The sequence below is a fragment of the Scyliorhinus canicula genome, chromosome 27 (genome assembly GCF_902713615.1).
Source record: "Scyliorhinus canicula chromosome 27, sScyCan1.1, whole genome shotgun sequence".
In the NCBI taxonomy this organism is placed as follows: Eukaryota; Metazoa; Chordata; class Chondrichthyes; order Carcharhiniformes; family Scyliorhinidae; genus Scyliorhinus; species Scyliorhinus canicula.
The window spans coordinates 7,492,044-7,514,824 of record NC_052172.1 but is presented as its reverse complement, the minus strand read 5'-3'; the positions used below and the strand labels follow the sequence as shown (position 1 = coordinate 7,514,824).

The window sequence follows — 22,781 nt, the reverse complement described above, 5'->3', positions numbered from 1 at the left end:
GGTTTATGTGGCCATTAGTACTTTTCCCCCTTGGTTTATGTGGCCATTAGCACTCTTTCCCCTTGGTTTATGTGGCTATTAGCACTCTTTCCCCTTGGTTTATGTGGCCATTAGCACTCTTTCCCCTTGGTTTATGTGGCCATTAGCACTCTTTCCCCTTGGTTTATGTGGCCATTAGTACTTTTCCCCCTTGGTTTATGTGGCTATTAGCACTCTTTCCCCTTGGTTTATGTGGCCATTAGCACTCTTTCCCCTTGGTTTATGTGGCTATTAGCACTCTTTCCCCTTGGTTTATGTGGCTATTAGCACTCTTTCCCCTTGGTTTATGTGGCCATTAGTACTTTTCCCCCTTGGTTTATGTGGCCATTAGCACTCTTTCCCCTTGGTTTATGTGGCCATTAGCACTCTTTCCCCTTGGTTTATGTGGCCATTAGCACTCTTTCCCCTTGGTTTATGTGGCCATTAGCACTCTTTCCCCTTGGTTTATGTGGCCATTAGCACTCTTTCCCCTTGGTTTATGTGGCTATTAGCACTCTTTCCCCTTGGTTTATGTGGCTATTAGCACTCTTTCCCCTTGGTTTATGTGGCCATTAGCACTCTTTCCCCTTGGTTTATGTGGCCATTAGCACTCTTTCCCCTTGGTTTATGTGGCTATTAGCACTCTTTCCCCTTGGTTTATGTGGCCATTAGTACTTTTCCCCCTTGGTTTATGTGGCTATTAGCACTCTTTCCCCTTGGTTTATGTGGCTATTAGCACTCTTTCCCCTTGGTTTATGTGGCCATTAGCACTCTTTCCCCTTGGTTTATGTGGCTATTAGCACTCTTTCCCCTTGGTTTATGTGGCCATTAGCACTCTTTTCCCTTGGTTTATGTGGCTATTAGCACTCTTTCCCCTTGGTTTATGTGGCTATTAGCACTCTTTCCCCTTGGTTTATGTGGCTATTAGCACTCTTTTCCCTTGGTTTATGTGGCTATTAGCACTCTTTCCCCTTGGTTTATGTGGCCATTAGCACTCTTTTCCCTTGGTTTATGTGGCTATTAGCACTCTTTCCCCTTGGTTTATGTGGCCATTAGCACTCTTTTCCCTTGGTTTATGTGGCTATTAGCACTCTTTCCCCTTGGTTTATGTGGCTATTAGCACTCTTTCCCCTTGGTTTATGTGGCTATTAGCACTCTTTCCCCTTGGTTTATGTGGCCATTAGCACTCTTTCCCCTTGGTTTATGTGGCTATTAGCACTCTTTCCCCTTGGTTTATGTGGCTATTAGCACTCTTTCCCCTTGGTTTATGTGGCCATTAGCACTCTTTCCCCTTGGTTTATGTGGCTATTAGCACTCTTTCCCCTTGGTTTATGTGGCTATTAGCACTCTTTCCCCTTGGTTTATGTGGCTATTAGCACTCTTTCCCCTTGGTTTATGTGGCCATTAGCACTCTTTTCCCTTGGTTTATGTGGCTATTAGCACTCTTTCCCCTTGGTTTATGTGGCTATTAGCACTCTTTCCCCTTGGTTTATGTGGCCATTAGCACTCTTTCCCCTTGGTTTATGTGGCTATTAGCACTCTTTCCCCTTGGTTTATGTGGCTATTAGCACTCTTTTCCATTGGTTTATGAGGCTGTGACTGATCGTTCATTCTGTCAATATACAGTATAAATATCTCCCACTTTCTAGGTCTTTTAGCTTTGACCAAGGATCATCCAGACTCGAAACATTAGCTATTTTCTCTCCGAACAGATGTTGCCAGAATGTTGATATTTTCCAGCATGTTTTCTTTTGGTTTCAGATTTCAGCATCTGCAGTAATTTGCTTTTATATAGAGTGATCTAACCACTGCCCCTTGACATTCAGTGGAATTGCCCTCGCTGAATCTCCCATAATCAACATCCCGGTGTTTACCATTGATCGGAAACTGAACTGTGATAGCCAGAATAGTAATGTGGCTACAAGGTCTTCTCAAAGGCTTGGAATCCTACGGCGAGTAACTCACCTCCTGAAACCTCCCCCTCACTCCCACCAAAGCCTATCCACCATCTACAAGGCCCAATTTAGGTGTGCAATGGAATACTCTCCACTTGCCTGGATGAGTGCAGCTCCAACAATACTCAAGAAGCTCGACACCATCCAAGACAAAGCAACCCCGCTTGATTGTCTCCCCTTCTGCCAATATTCAAACACTCTACCACTGATGAACAGTGGCTGCCGTGTGTAGAATCTACAAGACGCACTGCAGTAACTCAGCAAGTTTGCTTTGGCAACCCGTTCCAAACCAACGTCAACCATCTCGAAGGAGACAAACCGCGGATACTGGGAATCTCACCACCAGGAGGTTCCCCTCCACGTCACTCACCACCGTGACTTGGAAATATATCACCGTTCCTTCATGGGCTGGGCAAACATCCTGGAAATCCCTCCCTAACAGCACAATTGATGCATACCTTATTGACTGCAGCGTTCAAGATGGCAACCCACCACCATAATCTGAAGGCCAACTAGGGATCGGCACTATATGTTGTTGTTGCCTTTTTACCCTTTAGGTGAACCACAAGCTGTTTCTTATCTTGACCAAATGACCACACAACCAGTATGTTAGCTCAAAAACAGTTTATTAATAACACAGGACTTGTATCTCTATGCAATAACATACGCGGCTCCGTACTAAACTCACCTAACAAGTCAGATGACCTTTACTTAACTTCGAGTGACCGGTACTGTGCGGGTTAAGGCCTTTATCCGGGTCCACGTGGTCGGTTGGAAGTTGTTGGGCTCGTCTCAGCTGGGCTCGTCCTTCAGGAAATGGTTGCGGGACCTTGAACTTGGTTGTTCTGCTACAGTTGGTGGCACACAGGCCGGTCCAAAAAGAGGCCTATCCCTGTTGTGCAGGGCTTTTTATCCTTCATCTTATTCGCACCCTTTTGGGCAGTCCTTACTCCAGGTCCAATGAATCGATAGAGTTTTGATTACCCTTATCAATCTTAGCCAATTAGGGCGCGGGATACCTCGATGACTGGGCAGGTCCTTGCTACCCTTGTCCTAGGCACGTAGGCCTTTCCAAATCAGTTGAACTAGTGCTGGTTAGTCTGCTATCATTGATGGTCCTTATTGAGAAAGCTATTGTATTGGGGGAAATGGTGATCGATCTTTAATGCACTAGGAGTTTCTTACCAGGTCTGGTTTATTTGCACAATACACAGAGGCTGTGTACCTGTCTGTGTACCAAACTGAACACAATTCCCATAGTCCTTTGCAGGTGGCCATTTCAAATGGCTACATTGTGGTATCCAGTGATGCACATATTTAAAAAAAGCCTTGGGAATCTCCTTAATATTGTTTGCCAATTACTTTCCATGACCTCCTTTAGATCTCCTGACTCCTTGTTTAAGTTTCTTCCAACTTTCTTTATATTCCTCAATGAATAAAAAGTTCAATCACATTTTAATTGGTCAAGTTAGTGAGGCAGGGACTCCGCCTCACTAAGCAATGTTGCCTCTCACTAATAAGTCAATTTGTTTCCAATGGGGGTGAATCCTGTTCCAAAGAAACATTCCAATAATTTCATACCAGCAACGTAAGGTTCACCTGCCTGTATTATCCTGGATCATGCTTGCCACCCATCTCAAGCGGCCCTCAAGTGTAGGCAATGTGGATCTGAAAGATTCCTGTCAAGGCCAGATAAATATCCTCCCTTAGCACTTTCACTATTCAGTGCTAGATCCCGATAGGCCCTGGGGACTTAATTACCTTCATGTTTTTCAAGACGCCCAACACCTCCCAGGTTATCATTATACCCTTCCCCAGACTCATCATTTACTTAGTCCTTCTCTTTGGCGAAAACTGATGCAAAGGCTCGTCTGTCACCTCTCCAATTTCCTCTGCCTCTACACATAGATTTCTTCCTCTATCCTTGCGTAGGACAACTATTTCCCTCGCTAACATCTTGCTCGTTATACACGTATTTTAAAAACCCTTGGTATTCTCCTTAATCCTGTTTGGCAATTACTTTCCATGCCGTCTTTTAGACCTCCTGACTCCTTGTTTAAGTTTCTTCCTACTTTCTTTATATTTCTCAAGGAATTTGTCTCTTCCCAGCCTTCTTGGCCTGACCAGTGCTTTATTTTACGTTTTGACGAGGCTCAGAATATCTCTCGTTATCCAAGGTTCCCGAAACATCCCATACTTGTCCTTCATCCTCACAGTAACATGCGGTCCTGAATGATTATCAACTGAAGTTTCAAAGACTAGAACATGTCAGATTTTGATGTACCCTCAAGCAAACGGCGCTATTTAATTTTTTCAGTTCCTGTCAAATATGTTATAGTTAGCTTTCCCTCTAATTAGCACCTCCCCGTGAGGACTATTCTTCGCCTTATCCACAAATACCTTCACATTTTGTAAATTATTGTCACAGTTCCCAAATGTTCCATGACTAAAACCTCGAACACCTGGCATGGCTCATTCCCCAATACGAGGTCCGGAACGCCCCCTTCCCTTGTTGGACGATCTACATAATGTTTTAAGAAAACCTCCTGGCTTGTCCTTACAAATTCTGACCTATCCAACCCCCGACCATGAACTGAGTCGCGGTAAATATATCGGAAGCTAAAATCACCCACCACAACAACCCTGTTGCTTTTACAACTTTCTTAAATGTGTTTGCATGTCTAATATATGGGCAGCACGGTAGCATGGTGGTTAGCATAAATGCTTCACAGCTCCAGGGTCCCAGGTTCGATTCCCGGCTGGGTCACTGTCTGTGTGGAGTGTGCACGTCCTCCCCGTGTGTGCGTGGGTTTCCTCCGGGTGCTCCGGTTTCCTCCCACAGTCCAAAGATGTGCGGGTTAGGTGGATTGGCCATGCTAAATTGCCCATATTGTCCTAAAAAGTAAGGTTAAGGGGGGGGTTGTTGGGTTACAGGTATAGGGTGGATACGTGGGTTTGAGTGGGGTGATCATGGCTCGGCACAACATCGAGGGCCGAAGGGCCTGTTCTGTGCTGTACTGTTCTATGTTCTATGTTCTATATCTCCCGCTGGCTGTTGGGACACCTGAAGTAAACCCCCAACATAGTGATTGCACCTTTCCTATTCCTGAGGTCTACCCAAATGGCTTCGCTCCATGCGCCCTCTGAGGTCTCCTCCCTTAGTATCGCTGTGATATTCTGCTTAACCAATAATGCAACTCCCGCGCCCATTTTACAACCCCCTCTATCCTGCATTACACATCTAAACCCTGGACTGTTTAGCTATCAATCCTGTCCTTCTCTCAACCAGGTCTCAGTAAGCGGAACAATGCCATAGTTCCAAGTACTAATCCAAGCTCTAAGTGCATCTGCCTCACCTATTAAACTTCTCGCAAAGTCAGGTTGCACGTCAGACCATCAGTCCTGCTGTGTTCAGCAACATCTCCTTGCCTGCATTTCCTCTCAGTATAACTGGCCTTGTTCCCCAGTTGCCCATCAATTGATTCACCTACTGACCGACTGCGATGGCTCCCATCTCCCTGCCACACGGCTTTAAACCCTCCAAAGTGACGGTAGCAAACCACCTGGCCAGGATATTTGTGCCCCTCCAGCTCAGCTGCAGCCCGTCCTTCTTGTTCAGCTCCGACCATTGCCGAAGAAAATCCCAATGATCTACACCTCCAACCCCTTCCCCATACAGAAGCTGTTTAGCCACGAGGTTTAGCTGCACTGTCTTCCTATTGATATCCTCATTGTCACGTGGCACAGGGAGTAAAGCTGAGATTACAACCCTGGGGGTTCTGTTTCTCAACGTACAATCAAATTCCCGTCTCCCCCTGTAGGAATTCCTCACTCTCCCTGCCTATTTCGTTAGTGCTAATGTGTACCAGAATAACTGGCTGTTCACCCTCCCCTTAAGAATAACAAAGAACAAAGAAAAGTACTGCACAGGAACAGGCCCTTCGGCCCTCCAAGCCCGTGCCGACCATGCTGCCAATCTAAACTAAAATCTTCTACACTTCCATGGTCCGTATCCCTCTATTCCCATCCTATTCATGTATTTGTCAAGATGCCCCTTAAATGTCACTATCGTCCCTGCTTCCACCACCTCCTCCGGCAGCGAGTTCCAGGCACCCACCATCCTCTGTGTAATAAAACTTACCTCATACATCTCCTCTAAGCCTTGCCCCTCGCACCTTAAACCTATGCCCCCTAATAATTGACCCCTCTACGCTGGTGAAAAGCCTCTGACTATCCACTCTGTCTATTCCCCTCATAATTTTGTAGACCTCTATCAGATCGCCCCTCAACCTCCGTCGTTCCAGTGAGAACAAACCGAGTTCATTCAACCGCTGTTCATAGCTAATGCCCTCCATACCAGGCAACATCCTGGTAAATCTCTTCTCTCGAAATCACCCTCTCTAAAGCCTCCACATCCTTCTGGTAGTGTGGCGACCAGAATTGAACACGATACTCCAAGTGTGGCCTCACTAAGGTTCTATACAGCTGCAACATGACTTGCCAATTCTTATACTCAATGCCCCGGCCAATGAAGGCAAGCATGCCGTATGCCTTCTTGACTACCTTCGCCACCTGTGTTGCCCCTGTCAGAGACCTGTGGACCTGTCCACCTAGCTCTCCGACTTTCAATACTCTTGAAGGTTCTACCATTCACTGTATATTCCCTACCTGCATTAGACCTTCCAAAATGCATTACCTCACATTTGTTCGGATTAAACTCCATCTGCCATCTCTCCACCCAAGTCTCCAAATGATCTAAATCCTGCTATATCCTCTGACAGTCCTCATCGCTATCTGCAATTCCACCAACATTTGTGTTGTCTGTAAACTTACTACAGTAGTCCCCCATTATACCGCGCTCCGCAATACCGCGGTTCGCGATATACCGCGGGGGGGCTTATGGACCCCAACTGTCAATTGTGTCAATTTCAGCGGCCGGCTCACTTTGATCCGGAGAGGGAAGCTGCTCTCTCACTGAAACAATCAGCCGGCCGCTGAAATTGACACTGCCGGCTGCTCTGTCCCTCCAATCAGAAACATTAAAACTTAAAAGTTGGATTGGAGGGAGAGAGCAGTGGGCAGTGTCAATTTCAGCGGCCGGCTGATTGTTTCAGTGAGAGAGCAGCTTCCCTCTCCGGATCAAAGTGAGCCGGCCGCTGAAATTGACACTGTTTTAATTAGATCCACGATGGGGGTTTTAAATTTATTTAAAAATCTATGCTAGCGCTTCCCATTGTGAGTCTACGGGGGTCTGACCTCTCCCCCCGCCCCCAGTAGACTCTCAATGGGAAGCGCTAGCATAGATTTTTAAATAAATTTAAAACCCCCATCGTGGATATCCACGGCTCGGATGCAACGCGGGTGGCTGTCTTGGACCCCAACACCCGCGTTATAAAGGGGGACTACTGTAATATCTCCTGCCTGTTCAGAAACATGCTGCATCCTGGCACTGGGAAGGCAACATACTATCTTGGAATCACTTTCACGTCCACAGAGGTGCCTATCTGTGCCCCTAATGTTCGAGTCGCCTATAACTATTGACATTCTGCTCTTTTCCCTCCCTGCAGAGCAACATATGCATCTGAGGTGCCATTGCGCTGGCTGCTGATGTTGTTTTTCCCTGCTAGGGCATCCCCACCAACAGTATCCAAGACGGCACACTTGTTAGTGAGGGGGACGGCATCAGGGGATTCCTGCACTGCCTGCCCGCCCCTTCTGGCGGTCACCCATATGTCTGCCTGCACCATGGATGTAACTAGGTCTCTAAAACTCCTGTCGATGACCCTCTCCACCACCTGCATGAGCCTAGGTGCATCCAACTGCTGCTCCAACCGATCCATGCAGTTTGTGAGGAGCTGCCATTGGGTATGTTTCCTGCTGAGGTCATTGTCCACAACGCTGGAAACTTCACCGATCTCCCACATCTCCGCTGCTCTCCTGGTGCTCTTTTATGCGGTGTTGTGGGTTCTCTCCCCGCGCTCTTCTACTCTCTCTCCACCAATCACGTCACTTCTTTTCCTCTGACCCTGTTGGTCTCCTCCTGCTCTTTCCCTCTGTGTCTATTCTGCTCTTATCTTGTGTTTTTACCCTGATACTCTGCTGCTCTCCGCCTGCTCTTTCCCTCTGTGTCTATGCTGCTCTCCTCTTCAGTTTTTACCCTGCGTCTCTGCTGCTCTCCTCCTGCTCTTCTACCCTGTGTCTCTGCTGCTCTCCTCCTGCTCTTCTACCCTGTGTCTCTGCTGCTCTCCTCCTGCTCTTCTACCCTGTGTCTCTGCTGCTCTCCTCCTGCTCTTCTACCCTGTGTCTCTGCTGCTCTCCTCCTGCTCTGTTACCCTGTGTCTCTGCTGCTCTCCTCCTGCTCTTCTACCCTGTGTCTCTGCTGCTCTCCTCCTGCTCTTCTACCTTGTGTCTCTGCTGCTCTCCTCCTGCTCTTTTCCTCTGTGTCTATGCTGCTCTTATCTTGTATTTCTACCCTGATTCTCTGCTGTTCTCCTCCTGCTCTTTCCCTCTGTGTCTATGCTACTCTCTGTGATGAATGAGATTCACACGGTATTATAAGTTACCAATGTCACTCTGTTCCCAGTATATATATGTACCGATATTGTAAGTGCAGTTGCACTACCTGACCACCAGGGGGAGTAGCTCTGGGAGTACTCGAGAGTTTGTACTGGGCTCCCCCCTTGGCTCCGCCCAGAACTCCTCCTCCTGGAGCTGCTGTATTAAGATCCGCGCCACAGAGTCAGCCAGCCAGTTCACCGAAAGTTCAACGGCTAACAGGCTGGCTCTGTTGTAAGTATATTAAAACCGCTATTCTAATCCTACAAGCACGTGTCCGTAGAATTGATGGTTCCATCACTCTCCTCTTCTGTTTTTACCCTGTGTCTCTGCTGCTCTCCTCGCGCCCATTCACCCTGTGTCTATTGTTATGGGCCAGGGTTTAGAGAACCCCAACGTGTGTCATGGGGTTCACCTGACCCACAACTTTTAATAGATTGGGGTTATGGGGAGCACATGGCCCACTCTACAGGTGTGGTACAGCAGAAATGGAAAAACACTTTTTAAAGCAAAACAATGTTTGTTCTATGAACTCAAGTTAACCTTTTTAAAATATCCAGTGAACATCTTAGCAACCATCAATTCAAATACAGCCCCCAAAGAAAGCAACACTAATTAATCCTTACTTTCCTTTTAACTTCCATAAGACTTAAAAAGCACCTTTTAACAGAAGCAATGAGGTTTAAATTCACTGCTGAGAGCCACTTTGAAATACCCAAATGAACATTCAGAAGCTTGCAGAGATTCATACACCTCCTGCTGTGATTTCAGCATCTCCAAAAGTAAAATGAAACCAAACCCAGCCTGCAGCAAAAAAGCCGAAAGCGAAAGTAAAAAGCTGACAGACAAGCCAGCTCCACAACTCTCTGACATCACTACAGTAATACACACCCATTTCCTTGGGTACTCTCACTACAGATATTTATATTCATACCCATTTATAAACACCGATTTCTTAAAGGTTCTCTCACGTGACACTAGGCTGCTCTCCTCCTGCTCTGTTACCCTGTGTCTCTGCTGCTCCCCTCCTGCTCTGTTACCCTGTGTCTCTGCTGCTCCCCTCCTGCTCTGTTACCCTGTGTCTCTGCTGCTCCCCTCCTGCTCTGTTACCCTGTGTCTCTGCTGCTCTCCTCTTGCTCTGTTACCCTGTGTCTCTGCTGCTCCCCTCCTGCTCTGTTACCCTGTGTCTTCACTGCCCTCCTCCTGCTCTGTTACCCTGTGTCTTCGCTGCTCTCCGCCTGCTCTGTTACCCTGTGTCTCTGCTGCTCCCCTCCTGCTCTGTTACCCTGTGTCTCTGCTGCCCTCCTCCTGCTCTGTTACCCTGTGTCTCTGCTGCTCTCCTCCTGCTCTGTTACCCTGTGTCTCTGCTGCCCTCCTCCTGCTCTGTTACCCTGTGTCTCTGCTGCTCCCCTCCTGCTCTGTTACCCTGTGTCTTCGCTGCTCTCCGCCTGCTCTGTTACCCTGTGTCTTCGCTGCCCTCCTCCTGCTCTGTTACCCTGTGTCTCTGCTGCTCTCCGCCTGCTCTGTTACCCTGTGTCTCTGCTCCCCTCCTGCTCTGTTACCCTGTGTCTCTGCTGCTCCCCTCTTGCTCTGTTACCCTGTGTCTTCGCTGCCCTCCTCCTGCTCTGTTACCCTGTGTCTTCGCTGCTCCCCTCCTGCTCTGTTACCCTGTGTTTCTGCTGCCCTCCTCCTGCTCTGTTACCCTGTGTCTTCACTGCCCTCCTCTTGCGCTTTTACCCTGTGTCTTCGCTGCCCTCCTCTTGCTCTGTTACCCTGTGTCTCTGCTGCTCCCCTCCTGCTCTGTTACCCTGTGTCTCTGCTGCTCTCCTCTTGCTCTGTTACCCTGTGTCTCTGCTGCTCTCCTCCTGCTCTGTTACCCTGTGTCTTCGCTGCTCTCCTCCTGCTCTGTTACCCTGTGTCTTCTCTGCCCTCCTCCTGCTCTGTTACCCTGTGTCTTCGCTGCTCTCCTCCTGCTCTGTTACCCTGTGTCTCTGCTGCTCCCCTCCTGCCCTGTTACCCTGTGTCTTCGCTGCTCTCCTCCTGCTCTGTTACCCTGTGTCTCTGCTGCCCTCCTCCTGCTCTGTTACCCTGTGACTCTGCTGCTCCCCTCCTCCTCTGTTAACCTGTGACTCTGCTGTTCCCCTCCTGCTCTGTTACCCTGTGACTCTGCTGCTCCCCTCCTGCTCTGTTACCCTGTGACTCTGCTGTTCCCCTCCTGCTCTGTTACCCTGTGTCTTCGCTGCTCCCCTCCTGCTCTGTTACCCTGTGTCTTCGCTGCTCTCCTCCTGCTCTGTTACCCTGTGTCTCTGCTGCTCCCCTCCTGCTCTGTTACCCTGTGTCTCTGCTGCTCCCCTCCTGCTCTGTTACCCTGTGTCTCTGCTGCTCCCCTCCTGCTCTGTTACCCTGTGACTCTGCTGTTCCCCTCCTGCTCTGTTACCCTGTGTTTTCGCTGCTCTCTGCTTGCGCTTTTACCCTGTTTCTTTGCTGCTCTCCTCCTGCTCTGTTACCCTGTGTCTCTGCTGCTCCCCTCCTGCTCTGTTACCCTGTGACTCTGCTGTTCCCCTCCTGCTCTGTTACCCTGTGTTTTCGCTGCTCTCTGCTTGCGCTTTTACCCTGTTTCTTTGCTGCTCTCCTCCTGCTCTGTTACCCTGTGTCTCTGCTGCTCCCCTCCTGCTCTGTTACCCTGTGTCTCTGCTGCTCCCCTCCTGCTCTGTTACTCTGTGTCTTCGCTGCTCCCCTCCTGCTCTGTTACCCTGTGTCTCTGCTGCTCCCCTCCTGCTCTGTTACCCTGTGTCTTCGCTGCTCCCCTCCTGCTCTGTTACCCTGTGTCTCTGCTGCTCTCCTCCTGCTCTGTTACCCTGTGTCTCTGCTGCTCTCCTCTTGCTCTGTTACCCTGTGACTCTGCTGCACTCCTCCTGCTCTGTTACCCTGTGTCTTCGCTGCTCTCCTCCTGCTCTGTTACCCTGTGTCTCTGCTGCTCCCCTCCTGCCCTGTTACCCTGTGTCTTCGCTGCTCTCCTCCTGCTCTGTTACCCTGTGTCTCTGCTGCCCTCCTCCTGCTCTGTTACCCTGTGACTCTGCTGCTCCCCTCCTCCTCTGTTAACCTGTGTCTCTGCTGCTCCCCTCCTGCTCTGTTACCCTGTGTCTCTGCTGCTCCCCTCCTGCTCTGTTACCCTGTGTCTCTGCTGCTCCCCTCCTGCTCTGTTACCCTGTGTCTCTGCTGCACTCCTCTTGCTCTGTTACCCTGTGTCTTCGCTGCCCTCTGCTTGCGCTTTACCCTGTGTCTCTGCTGCTCTCCTCCTGCTCTGTTACCCTGTGTCTCTGCTGCCCTCCTCCTGCTCTGTTACCCTGTGTCTTCGCTTCCCTCCTCTTGCGCTTTCACCCTGTTTCTTTGCTGCTCTCCTCCTGCTCTGTTACCCTGTGTCTCTGCTGCTCTCCTCTTGCTCTGTTACCCTGTGTCTTCGCTGCTCTCCTCTTGCTCTGTTACCCTGTGTATTCGCTGCCCTCTGCTTGCGCTTTTACCCTGTGTCTCTGCTGCTCTCCTCTTGCTCTGTTACCCTGTGTCTTCGCTGCCCTCTGCTTGCGCTTTTACCCTGTGTCTCTGCTGCTCTCCTCCTGCTCTGTTACCCTGTGTCTTCGCTTCCCTCCTCTTGCGCTTTCACCCTGTTTCTTTGCTGCTCTCCTCCTGCTCTGTTACCCTGTGACTCTGCTGGTCTCCTCCTGCTCTGTTACCCTGTGTCTTCGCTGCTCTCCTCTTGCTCTGTTACCCTGTGTCTCTGCTGCTCTCCTCTTGCTCTGTTACCCTGTGTCTTCGCTGCCCTCTGCTTGCGCTTTTACCCTGTGTCTCTGCTGCTCTCCTCCTGCTCTGTTACCCTGTGTCTCTGCTGCCCTCCTCCTGCTCTGTTACCCTGTGTCTTCGCTTCCCTCCTCTTGCTCTGTTACCCTGTGTCTTCGCTGCTCTCCTCCTGCTCTGTTACCCTGTGTCTCTGCTGCTCCCCTCCTGCTCTGTTACTCTGTGTCTCTGCTGCTCCCTTCCTGCTCTGTTACCCTGTGTCTCTGTTGCTCCCCTCCTGCTCTGTTACCCTGTGTCTCTGCTGCTCCCCTCCTGCTCTGTTACCCTGTGTCTCTGCTGCTCCCCTCCTGCTCTGTTACCCTGTGTCTCTGCTGCTCCCTTCCTGCTCTGTTACCCTGTGTCTCTGCTGCACTCCTCTTGCTCTGTTACCCTGTGTCTCTGCTGCACTGCTCCTGCTCTGTTACCCTGTGTCTCTGCTGCACTCCTCCTGCTCTGTTACCCTGTGTCTTCACTGCCCTCCTCTTGCGCTTTTACCCTGTGTCTTCACTGCCCTCCTCCTGCTCTGTTACCCTGTGTCTTCGCTGCCCTCCTCCTGCTCTGTTACCCTGTGTCTCTGCTGCTCCCCTCCTGCTCTGTTACCCTGTGTCTCTGCTGCTCCCCTCCTGCTCTGTTACCCTGTGTCTTCGCTGCCCTCCTCCTGCTCTGTTACCCTGTGTCTCTGCTGCTCTCCTCCTGCTCTGTTACCCTGTGTCTTCGCTGCCCTCCTCCTGCTCTGTTACCCTGTGTCTCTGCTGCTCCCCTCCTGCCCTGTTACCCTGTGTCTCTGCTGCTCCCCTCCTGCTCTGTCACCCTGTGTCTCTGCTGCTCCCTTCCTGCTCTGTTACCCTGTGTCTCTGCTGCACTCCTCCTGCTCTGTTACCCTGTGTCTCTGCTGCTCTCCTCCTGCTCTGTTACCCTGTGTCTCTGCTGCTCTCCTCCTGCTCTGTTACCCTGTGTCTCTGCTGCACTCCTCCTGCTCTGTTACCCTGTGTCTCTGCTGCTCCCCTCCTGCTCTGTTACCCTGTGTCTCTGCTGCTCCCCTCCTGCTCTGTTACCCTGTGTCTTCGCTGCCCTCCTCTTGCGCTTTCACCCTGTCTCTTTGCTGCTCTCCTCCTGCTCATTTATCCTGTTTATCTGCTGCTCTCCTCATCCCCTTTGACCCTGTTTCCGCCTCTGTCCTGGTGCTCTTTTATCCTGTGACTCCGGCGCTGTCAACGCGCTCTTTTACCCTGTGTCTTCGCTGCTCCCCTCCTGCTCTGTTACCCTGTGTCTCTGCTGCTCTCCTCCTGCTCTGTTACCCTGTGTCTCTGCTGCTCTCCTCTTGCTCTGTTACCCTGTGACTCTGCTGCACTCCTCCTGCTCTGTTACCCTGTGTCTTCGCTGCTCTCCTCCTGCTCTGTTACCCTGTGTCTCTGCTGCTCCCCTCCTGCCCTGTTACCCTGTGTCTTCGCTGCTCTCCTCCTGCTCTGTTACCCTGTGTCTCTGCTGCCCTCCTCCTGCTCTGTTACCCTGTGACTCTGCTGCTCCCCTCCTCCTCTGTTAACCTGTGTCTCTGCTGCTCCCCTCCTGCTCTGTTACCCTGTGTCTCTGCTGCTCCCCTCCTGCTCTGTTACCCTGTGTCTCTGCTGCTCCCCTCCTGCTCTGTTACCCTGTGTCTCTGCTGCACTCCTCTTGCTCTGTTACCCTGTGTCTTCGCTGCCCTCTGCTTGCGCTTTTACCCTGTGTCTCTGCTGCTCTCCTCCTGCTCTGTTACCCTGTGTCTCTGCTGCCCTCCTCCTGCTCTGTTACCCTGTGTCTTCGCTTCCCTCCTCTTGCGCTTTCACCCTGTTTCTTTGCTGCTCTCCTCCTGCTCTGTTACCCTGTGACTCTGCTGCTCTCCTCTTGCTCTGTTACCCTGTGTCTTCGCTGCTCTCCTCTTGCTCTGTTACCCTGTGTCTTCGCTGCCCTCTGCTTGCGCTTTTACCCTGTGTCTCTGCTGCTCTCCTCTTGCTCTGTTACCCTGTGTCTTCGCTGCCCTCTGCTTGCGCTTTTACCCTGTGTCTCTGCTGCTCTCCTCCTGCTCTGTTACCCTGTGTCTTCGCTTCCCTCCTCTTGCGCTTTCACCCTGTTTCTTTGCTGCTCTCCTCCTGCTCTGTTACCCTGTGACTCTGCTGGTCTCCTCCTGCTCTGTTACCCTGTGTCTTCGCTGCTCTCCTCTTGCTCTGTTACCCTGTGTCTCTGCTGCTCCCCTCCTGCTCTGTTACTCTGTGTCTCTGCTGCTCCCTTCCTGCTCTGTTACCCTGTGTCTCTGTTGCTCCCCTCCTGCTCTGTTACCCTGTGTCTCTGCTGCTCCCCTCCTGCTCTGTTACCCTGTGTCTCTGCTGCTCCCCTCCTGCTCTGTTACCCTGTGTCTCTGCTGCTCCCTTCCTGCTCTGTTACCCTGTGTCTCTGCTGCACTCCTCTTGCTCTGTTACCCTGTGTCTCTGCTGCACTGCTCCTGCTCTGTTACCCTGTGTCTCTGCTGCACTCCTCCTGCTCTGTTACCCTGTGTCTTCACTGCCCTCCTCTTGCGCTTTTACCCTGTGTCTTCACTGCCCTCCTCCTGCTCTGTTACCCTGTGTCTTCGCTGCCCTCCTCCTGCTCTGTTACCCTGTGTCTCTGCTGCTCCCCTCCTGCTCTGTTACCCTGTGTCTCTGCTGCTCCCCTCCTGCTCTGTTACCCTGTGTCTTCGCTGCCCTCCTCCTGCTCTGTTACCCTGTGTCTCTGCTGCTCTCCTCCTGCTCTGTTACCCTGTGTCTTCGCTGCCCTCCTCCTGCTCTGTTACCCTGTGTCTCTGCTGCTCCCCTCCTGCCCTGTTACCCTGTGTCTCTGCTGCTCCCCTCCTGCTCTGTCACCCTGTGTCTCTGCTGCTCCCTTCCTGCTCTGTTACCCTGTGTCTCTGCTGCACTCCTCCTGCTCTGTTACCCTGTGTCTCTGCTGCTCTCCTCCTGCTCTGTTACCCTGTGTCTCTGCTGCTCTCCTCCTGCTCTGTTACCCTGTGTCTCTGCTGCACTCCTCCTGCTCTGTTACCCTGTGTCTCTGCTGCTCCCCTCCTGCTCTGTTACCCTGTGTCTCTGCTGCTCCCCTCCTGCTCTGTTACCCTGTGTCTTCGCTGCCCTCCTCTTGCGCTTTCACCCTGTCTCTTTGCTGCTCTCCTCCTGCTCATTTATCCTGTTTATCTGCTGCTCTCCTCATCCCCTTTGACCCTGTTTCCGCCTCTGTCCTGGTGCTCTTTTATCCTGTGACTCCGGCGCTGTCAACGCGCTCTTTTACCCTGTGTCTTCGCTGCTCCCCTCCTGCTCTGTTACCCTGTGTCTCTGCTGCTCTCCTCCTGCTCTGTTACCCTGTGTCTCTGCTGCTCTCCTCTTGCTCTGTTACCCTGTGACTCTGCTGCACTCCTCCTGCTCTGTTACCCTGTGTCTTCGCTGCTCTCCTCCTGCTCTGTTACCCTGTGTCTCTGCTGCTCCCCTCCTGCCCTGTTACCCTGTGTCTTCGCTGCTCTCCTCCTGCTCTGTTACCCTGTGTCTCTGCTGCCCTCCTCCTGCTCTGTTACCCTGTGACTCTGCTGCTCCCCTCCTCCTCTGTTAACCTGTGTCTCTGCTGCTCCCCTCCTGCTCTGTTACCCTGTGTCTCTGCTGCTCCCCTCCTGCTCTGTTACCCTGTGTCTCTGCTGCTCCCCTCCTGCTCTGTTACCCTGTGTCTCTGCTGCACTCCTCTTGCTCTGTTACCCTGTGTCTTCGCTGCCCTCTGCTTGCGCTTTTACCCTGTGTCTCTGCTGCTCTCCTCCTGCTCTGTTACCCTGTGTCTCTGCTGCCCTCCTCCTGCTCTGTTACCCTGTGTCTTCGCTTCCCTCCTCTTGCGCTTTCACCCTGTTTCTTTGCTGCTCTCCTCCTGCTCTGTTACCCTGTGACTCTGCTGCTCTCCTCTTGCTCTGTTACCCTGTGTCTTCGCTGCTCTCCTCTTGCTCTGTTACCCTGTGTCTTCGCTGCCCTCTGCTTGCGCTTTTACCCTGTGTCTCTGCTGCTCTCCTCTTGCTCTGTTACCCTGTGTCTTCGCTGCCCTCTGCTTGCGCTTTTACCCTGTGTCTCTGCTGCTCTCCTCCTGCTCTGTTACCCTGTGTCTTCGCTTCCCTCCTCTTGCGCTTTCACCCTGTTTCTTTGCTGCTCTCCTCCTGCTCTGTTACCCTGTGACTCTGCTGGTCTCCTCCTGCTCTGTTACCCTGTGTCTTCGCTGCTCTCCTCTTGCTCTGTTACCCTGTGTCTCTGCTGCTCTCCTCTTGCTCTGTTACCCTGTGTCTTCGCTGCCCTCTGCTTGCGCTTTTACCCTGTGTCTCTGCTGCTCTCCTCCTGCTCTGTTACCCTGTGTCTCTGCTGCCCTCCTCCTGCTCTGTTACCCTGTGTCTTCGCTTCCCTCCTCTTGCTCTGTTACCCTGTGTCTTCGCTGCTCTCCTCCTGCTCTGTTACCCTGTGTCTCTGCTGCTCCCCTCCTGCTCTGTTACTCTGTGTCTCTGCTGCTCCCTTCCTGCTCTGTTACCCTGTGTCTCTGTTGCTCCCCTCCTGCTCTGTTACCCTGTGTCTCTGCTGCTCCCCTCCTGCTCTGTTACCCTGTGTCTCTGCTGCTCCCCTCCTGCTCTGTTACCCTGTGTCTCTGCTGCTCCCTTCCTGCTCTGTTACCCTGTGTCTCTGCTGCACTCCTCTTGCTCTGTTACCCTGTGTCTCTGCTGCACTGCTCCTGCTCTGTTACCCTGTGTCTCTGCTGCACTCCTCCTGCTCTGTTACCCTGTGTCTTCACTGCCCTCCTCTTGCGCTTTTACCCTGTGTCTTCACTGCCCTCCTCCTGCTCTGTTACCCTGTGTCTTCGCTGCCCTCCTCCTGCTCTGTTACCCTGTGTCTCTGCTGCTCCCCTCCTGCTCTGTTACCCTGTGTCTCTGCTGCTCCCCTCCTGCTCTGTTACCCTGTGTCTTCGCTGCCCTCCTCCTGCTCTGTTACCCTGTGTCTCTGCTGCTCTCCTCCTGCTCTGTTACCCTGTGTCTTCGCTGCCCTCCTCCTGCTCTGTTACCCTGTGTCTCTGCTGCTCCCCTCCTGCCCTGTTACCCTGTGTCTCTGCTGCTCCCCTCCTGCTCTGTCACCCTGTGTCTCTGCTGCTCCCTTCCTGCTCTGTTACCCTGTGTCTCTGCTGCACTCCTCCTGCTCTGTTACCCTGTGTCTCTGCTGCTCTCCTCCTGCTCTGTTACCCTGTGTCTCTGCTGCACTCCTCCTGCTCTGTTACCCTGTGTCTCTGCTGCTCCCCTCCTGCTCTGTTACCCTGTGTCTCTGCTGCTCCCCTCCTGCTCTGTTACCCTGTGTCTTCGCTGCCCTCCTCTTGCGCTTTCACCCTGTCTCTTTGCTGCTCTCCTCCTGCTCATTTATCCTGTTTATCTGCTGCTCTCCTCATCCCCTTTGACCCTGTTTCCGCCTCTGTCCTGGTGCTCTTTTATCCTGTGACTCCGGCGCTGTCAACGCGCTCTTTTACTCTGTGTCTCTGCCGCTTTCCTCGAGCTCTTTTACCCCGTGTCTCCTTCACTGCCCTGGGGCTCAATCACCACCTACTTTGCTAAATTTGTGTTTTTTCTTCCCTTTCTCTGAACACAGAGCGGCTGGAGCAACAGATTCCCTCCTTCAGAAGCTGCATCTCCTCTAAGATCTTCTTGACACACCTGTACTGGTTCTCTGTTATGCTTCTCCGAAACAATCTGTTCATCGGTACCTTGAACGCCATGCTCACACAGCTCGCAGGCGGTGACTCTAAACAAGGTAACTGGACAAAGCAACATCAGTGATTGCTGAGCAGCGTTTCAGAGCGTGACAGTGGAGGGAATGTGGCAGAAGGATGTCGAAGAGAAGGGAGAGAGTAGTTACTGTTATTAATGGCTACAAAAGGTGCATTTAGTGTGAGTAAGAAAGTCATGGATGCACATGGAGGGAAACTCTGGATACTGAATAAGAAGGTGATTAAGGAAGGGATGAGTTTGGAGATCTGCATGGGGGAAATAGAGGGAAGAGGAGGAGGTAGATAGTGCAACAGAGAGAGGGAGCTTGGGGAAGAAGGTTTGGAGATGGTGGGATAAGAAAGGGGCCAGGGGAAGGGAAAAACGAGAGCTAAATGGAAAGAAATGAAGGAGAAAATGAAGGGAAAGTCTTAACAAATACATGAAGAGATTAATGACAGGAAGGAAATGTGGAGAAGAGACTGACTTTGGGTCTCATTCGGAGTAGAAACATGTTGTTGTTCCGAAGTGGAAAGCCGGAAGAGGATGCTTGTGTTGGGAGACTTGACTAAGAAAACGAGAATAACTTCAATCAATAAAGATGGATAGCGGTGTGCATATGTACAGTTAATGAGTGGGGAAGCAAATGAAAGAGCAGGATGTCACGGTGAACAGTGGTTAGCCCCACGCAATCCAGTTCGATTCCTGACTTTGATAACAGTGTGAGGTGTTTATGTCTTCTTTCGTGTCTGCGTGACGTTCCTCCAGATGTTCTTGTTTCCTCCCAGAGACCAGATATGTGCAATTTAGATGGATCGGCCATTGCTGGTTGCCAGTCGGTTTCCAAGGATACGTGATTACAGGGACAGGGTGGGGGGGCGCGCCCTTGGTAGTTATTCAGAGAGTGGGTGCAGATATGATCAGCCCAATGGCCCCATTCTGCACGGCAGGAGTTCTGTGGAACTGATGAGGGTGGTCGGAATTCTGGAGAGCGAGTGAAAAAGTGTGGAATAGGTTGACCATAAAACATAGCAACAGAAGTCGACTCTCCTGTCCTTCGAGACTGCTCAATCATTCAATTGGTCAGGGCTGATGCCATCTTTCTCACCTATACATCTGTGTCCTTTTCCCATAACCACTAATTTCGTTAATGATCAATTTATAGCCTTAAATAGATTTTTCTGCCTGTGTTAAAAATAAATCCAAGACTCACAACCTTCTGAGAGAAGAAATTCCACCTCATGCTTGTCTTAAAATGACACTGTTTCAATATGCGTCTATTCCCCCCATAATTCTTCCACTTCGAGAAACAGACTCTCAGCATTAACTGATGGAACCATCAATTCAGTGAACACGAGTAGTTGGATCTGAACAGAGGCTTTAATACACTTACAATAGAGCCAGCCTATTCGTCGTTGAACTTCAGGTGAACTGGCAGGCTGGCTCTAAGGCACTGATCTTTATACATCGGTCCCAGGGGGAGGAGTCCTGGGCGGAGCCAAGGGAGGAGCCCAGTACAAACTCTCGCGTATTCCCAGTGCGACTCCCCCTGTTGGTCAGATAGTGCAACTGCACTTACAATGGGTAGATAATGAACATATGTACATGGAGTGATATTGGCAACTATATAGAACATAGAACAGTACAGCACAGAACAGGCCCTTCGGCCCTCGATGTTGTGCCGAGCAATGATCACCCTACTCAAACCCACATATCCACCCTATACCCGTAACCCAACAACCCCCCCCTTAACCTTACTTTTTAGGACACTACGGGCAATTTAACATAGCCAATCCACCTAACCCGCACATCTTTGGACTGTGGGAGGAAACCGGAGCACCCGGAGGAAACCCACACACACACGGGGAGGACGTGCAGACTCCGCACAGACAGTGACCCAGCCGGGAATCGAACCTGGGACCCTGGAGCTGTGAAGCATTTATGCTAACCACCATGCAACCGTGCTGCCCTATATATAGTGTGAATCACATTCACCACATTAACCATTTGAAGCCCCTTGAGAATGAGCTTGGAGAATACCGACACAGTGGGGGTGGGTTGCAACTGGGGACAAAACCCACTAAAAAAGAGAATTTTGGTATAATTACGTGCGGAGAATCGTTGGATGTGAAGCCAGAGCTTCTGCTAAAGAGAAAGAACGTGTGTGAGGGCAGAATGAGATTGGTGGGAGTTTCTGATGAGCAATATTGTCAGTGAGGCGAGATGGATTGAGGGTACACAGGATCCTTGTGGAGAGACATTGAACGCAAAAGATTAAGCAGCTGCCGACTGCGGAGAAAAGAGCGGAAGAGCCAAGGAAGAGGGGGTGTCAGATGACAGGGAAAGAACAAATGTACAAAAATGGGGCGAGGAAAGTGTAGGGTAGGAGCGACTGACAGTGCAGCAAGAGACGGAATGGCGAGGTATCAAGCTGTTGTGAATTAATGCTGGGAGAATGACTAGGGAGAGTTTTATACCACGGCTGGCGATAATTGCCGCTCTGCCCAAATGCCAGTGCAAAACTAGGTCAAGATATCACAACAATTTGCATTTTTTGATGACAGGAAGTGGAGGCATTAAAACCAAAAGTGTGAATTCCAATACCACTATTAATCCAATACCACGATAAAATGTGTCTATACTCCCTGGTTAACAACAGAAATTCAAGCTTAAACACACGGTTAGATTCCAAATCGATCTATTTATTTAAACTCACATATAAACACTCATTTTTAGGCAACGGATGATATACTTTTTTATTCTATAAAACATCCAGCATTAACAATACAAGACATGCCCTCTCCCCAGTGTGAAGGCACATCACAAGGCTTCTTTCTCTCTGAAATGAACTTTATGCCTTGGAATGAAGCTTTACTTCATGGAACAAACAAATGGATTCCTCAGGGTGGTTCAATCTGTATTAAGTACGATGTTCCATTTCATCTTTAAACTTATTGCACTTAAGCTCCTTTTGATGTATAGTTTCCTCGAATATAAATTACATTTCATGTTGCATTATGGGTGCAGTTTGGGGTAGAAGTACATTTACTACTTTCTTTAATGTATAATGATCGTTGTCAGTTTTCCTTTTTTCAAGTACAACAACTAAACTTAAATGTTCTCGGATTGAGGCACTCTCAATTACAACACGAAAGTGAGGTCAGTAATCAAAGGCTTTAATAAACAGAGAACAGGGCAGCATCCAAGAGAAGTGTGCTCGCAAAATGGAGTCTCATCTTAAATACTGTTTCCAGGGGGCGTAGCCAGAGGCGGAGTCCCCCAGGGTTCCAAGCCTCTTAAAGGGGCAAGGTATTAAAGGTAACTACCGATCATCACATGGATATTTTACACAAAATCGATTGATGGTTTAAACATTATAGTCTCTTTCTCTCTCTCTCTCTCTCTCTCTCTCTGTCTCTCCCTGTCTCTCTCTCTCTTTCTCTGTCTCACTCTGCCTCTGTCTCTCTCTCTCTCTCTCTCTCTGTCTCATTCTGCCTCTGTCTCTGTCTCTCTCTCTCTCTGTCTCACTCTGCCTCTGCCTCTGTCTCTGTCTCTCTCTCTCTCTCTGTGTCTCATTCTGCCTCTGCCTCTGTCTCTCTCTCTCTCTGTCTCATTCTGCCTCTGTCTCTTTCTCTCTCTCTCTCTCTCTCTTCTCTCTCTCTCTATCTTTCATTTATCTCTCTGTCTCCCCCCCTCTCTCTCTCTGTACGTATATATATATATATCACACACACACAAAAAATGGCAATAAAAATCAAAACCCACTTCACAGTGTCCCACAGAGAGATATGATATTTCTTTACAAAGAACAGAGAAAAGAAAAGTACAGCACCCGAACAGGCCCTTCGGCCCTCCAAGCGTGCACCGACCATTCTGCCTCTCTGAAATCTTCTATACTTCCGTGGTCCATATCCCTCTATCCCCATCCTATTCTTGTAACTGTCAAGATGCCCCTGAAACGTTACTGGTGTCTCTGCTTTCACCACCTCCGCCGGCAGTGAGTTCCAGGCACTTACTACCCTTTGTGTAAAAACCTTGCCTCATGCATCTCCTCTAAACCTTGCCCCTCGCACCTTAAACCTATGGCCCTAGTAATTGACCCCTCTACACTGGCAAAAAGCCTCTGACCATCACTCTGTCTCTGCCCCTCATAATTTACGCCTCCATCATATGGAATAAATAAGTCATGAGACTTAATTGTCTCAATCCTCTCCTCATTACATGTTTTACTTCACTATATATGCTGTACAATATGTGCAATGTCATGAGAGTAGACACAAGTTTCTTCTATCAATAGATTTCATTTAATTTCACTCTCCATGTTTCCAAGGTCCAATTTCATATGACTTTTATTGACAAGAGTGTGTGACTGGGAAGAGGGAATGAAGGGAAAGGATGATAGTGGAAATTTGTTAAGGTGTCAGGCTCACTCTCGGGAATTACTCAATATTTTCGTTCAGCTCATATCCCTTGCTACATTCTGGATCTTGTCAGACCGGACGACTTCTCGAACCCTACTGATGTTTAAATGACAGAACAGGAAATGCCCGAGATGTTCCCCGATATCTGTTGTATCTGTGGTTCTTTGTGTCTACTGGCCTCTGCATGTAATTTTCGGCGTTCCTTTGTGCCTGCCAACGTGTGGGTGTCTCCCTCTT

General features: G+C 50.3%; 1 protein-coding gene across 1 annotated transcript in view; it reads left to right on the top strand.

The window, feature by feature from the left end:
• Positions 1-22,781, top strand: part of LOC119957671 (solute carrier family 43 member 3-like) — a 62,399-nt gene that overhangs the window by 30,507 nt on the left and 9,111 nt on the right. The window contains exon 6 of the mRNA XM_038785747.1: positions 18,008-18,169. Coding sequence (XP_038641675.1) covers positions 18,008-18,169 — 162 coding nt within the window. The remainder of the gene's footprint in view (positions 1-18,007; positions 18,170-22,781) is intronic.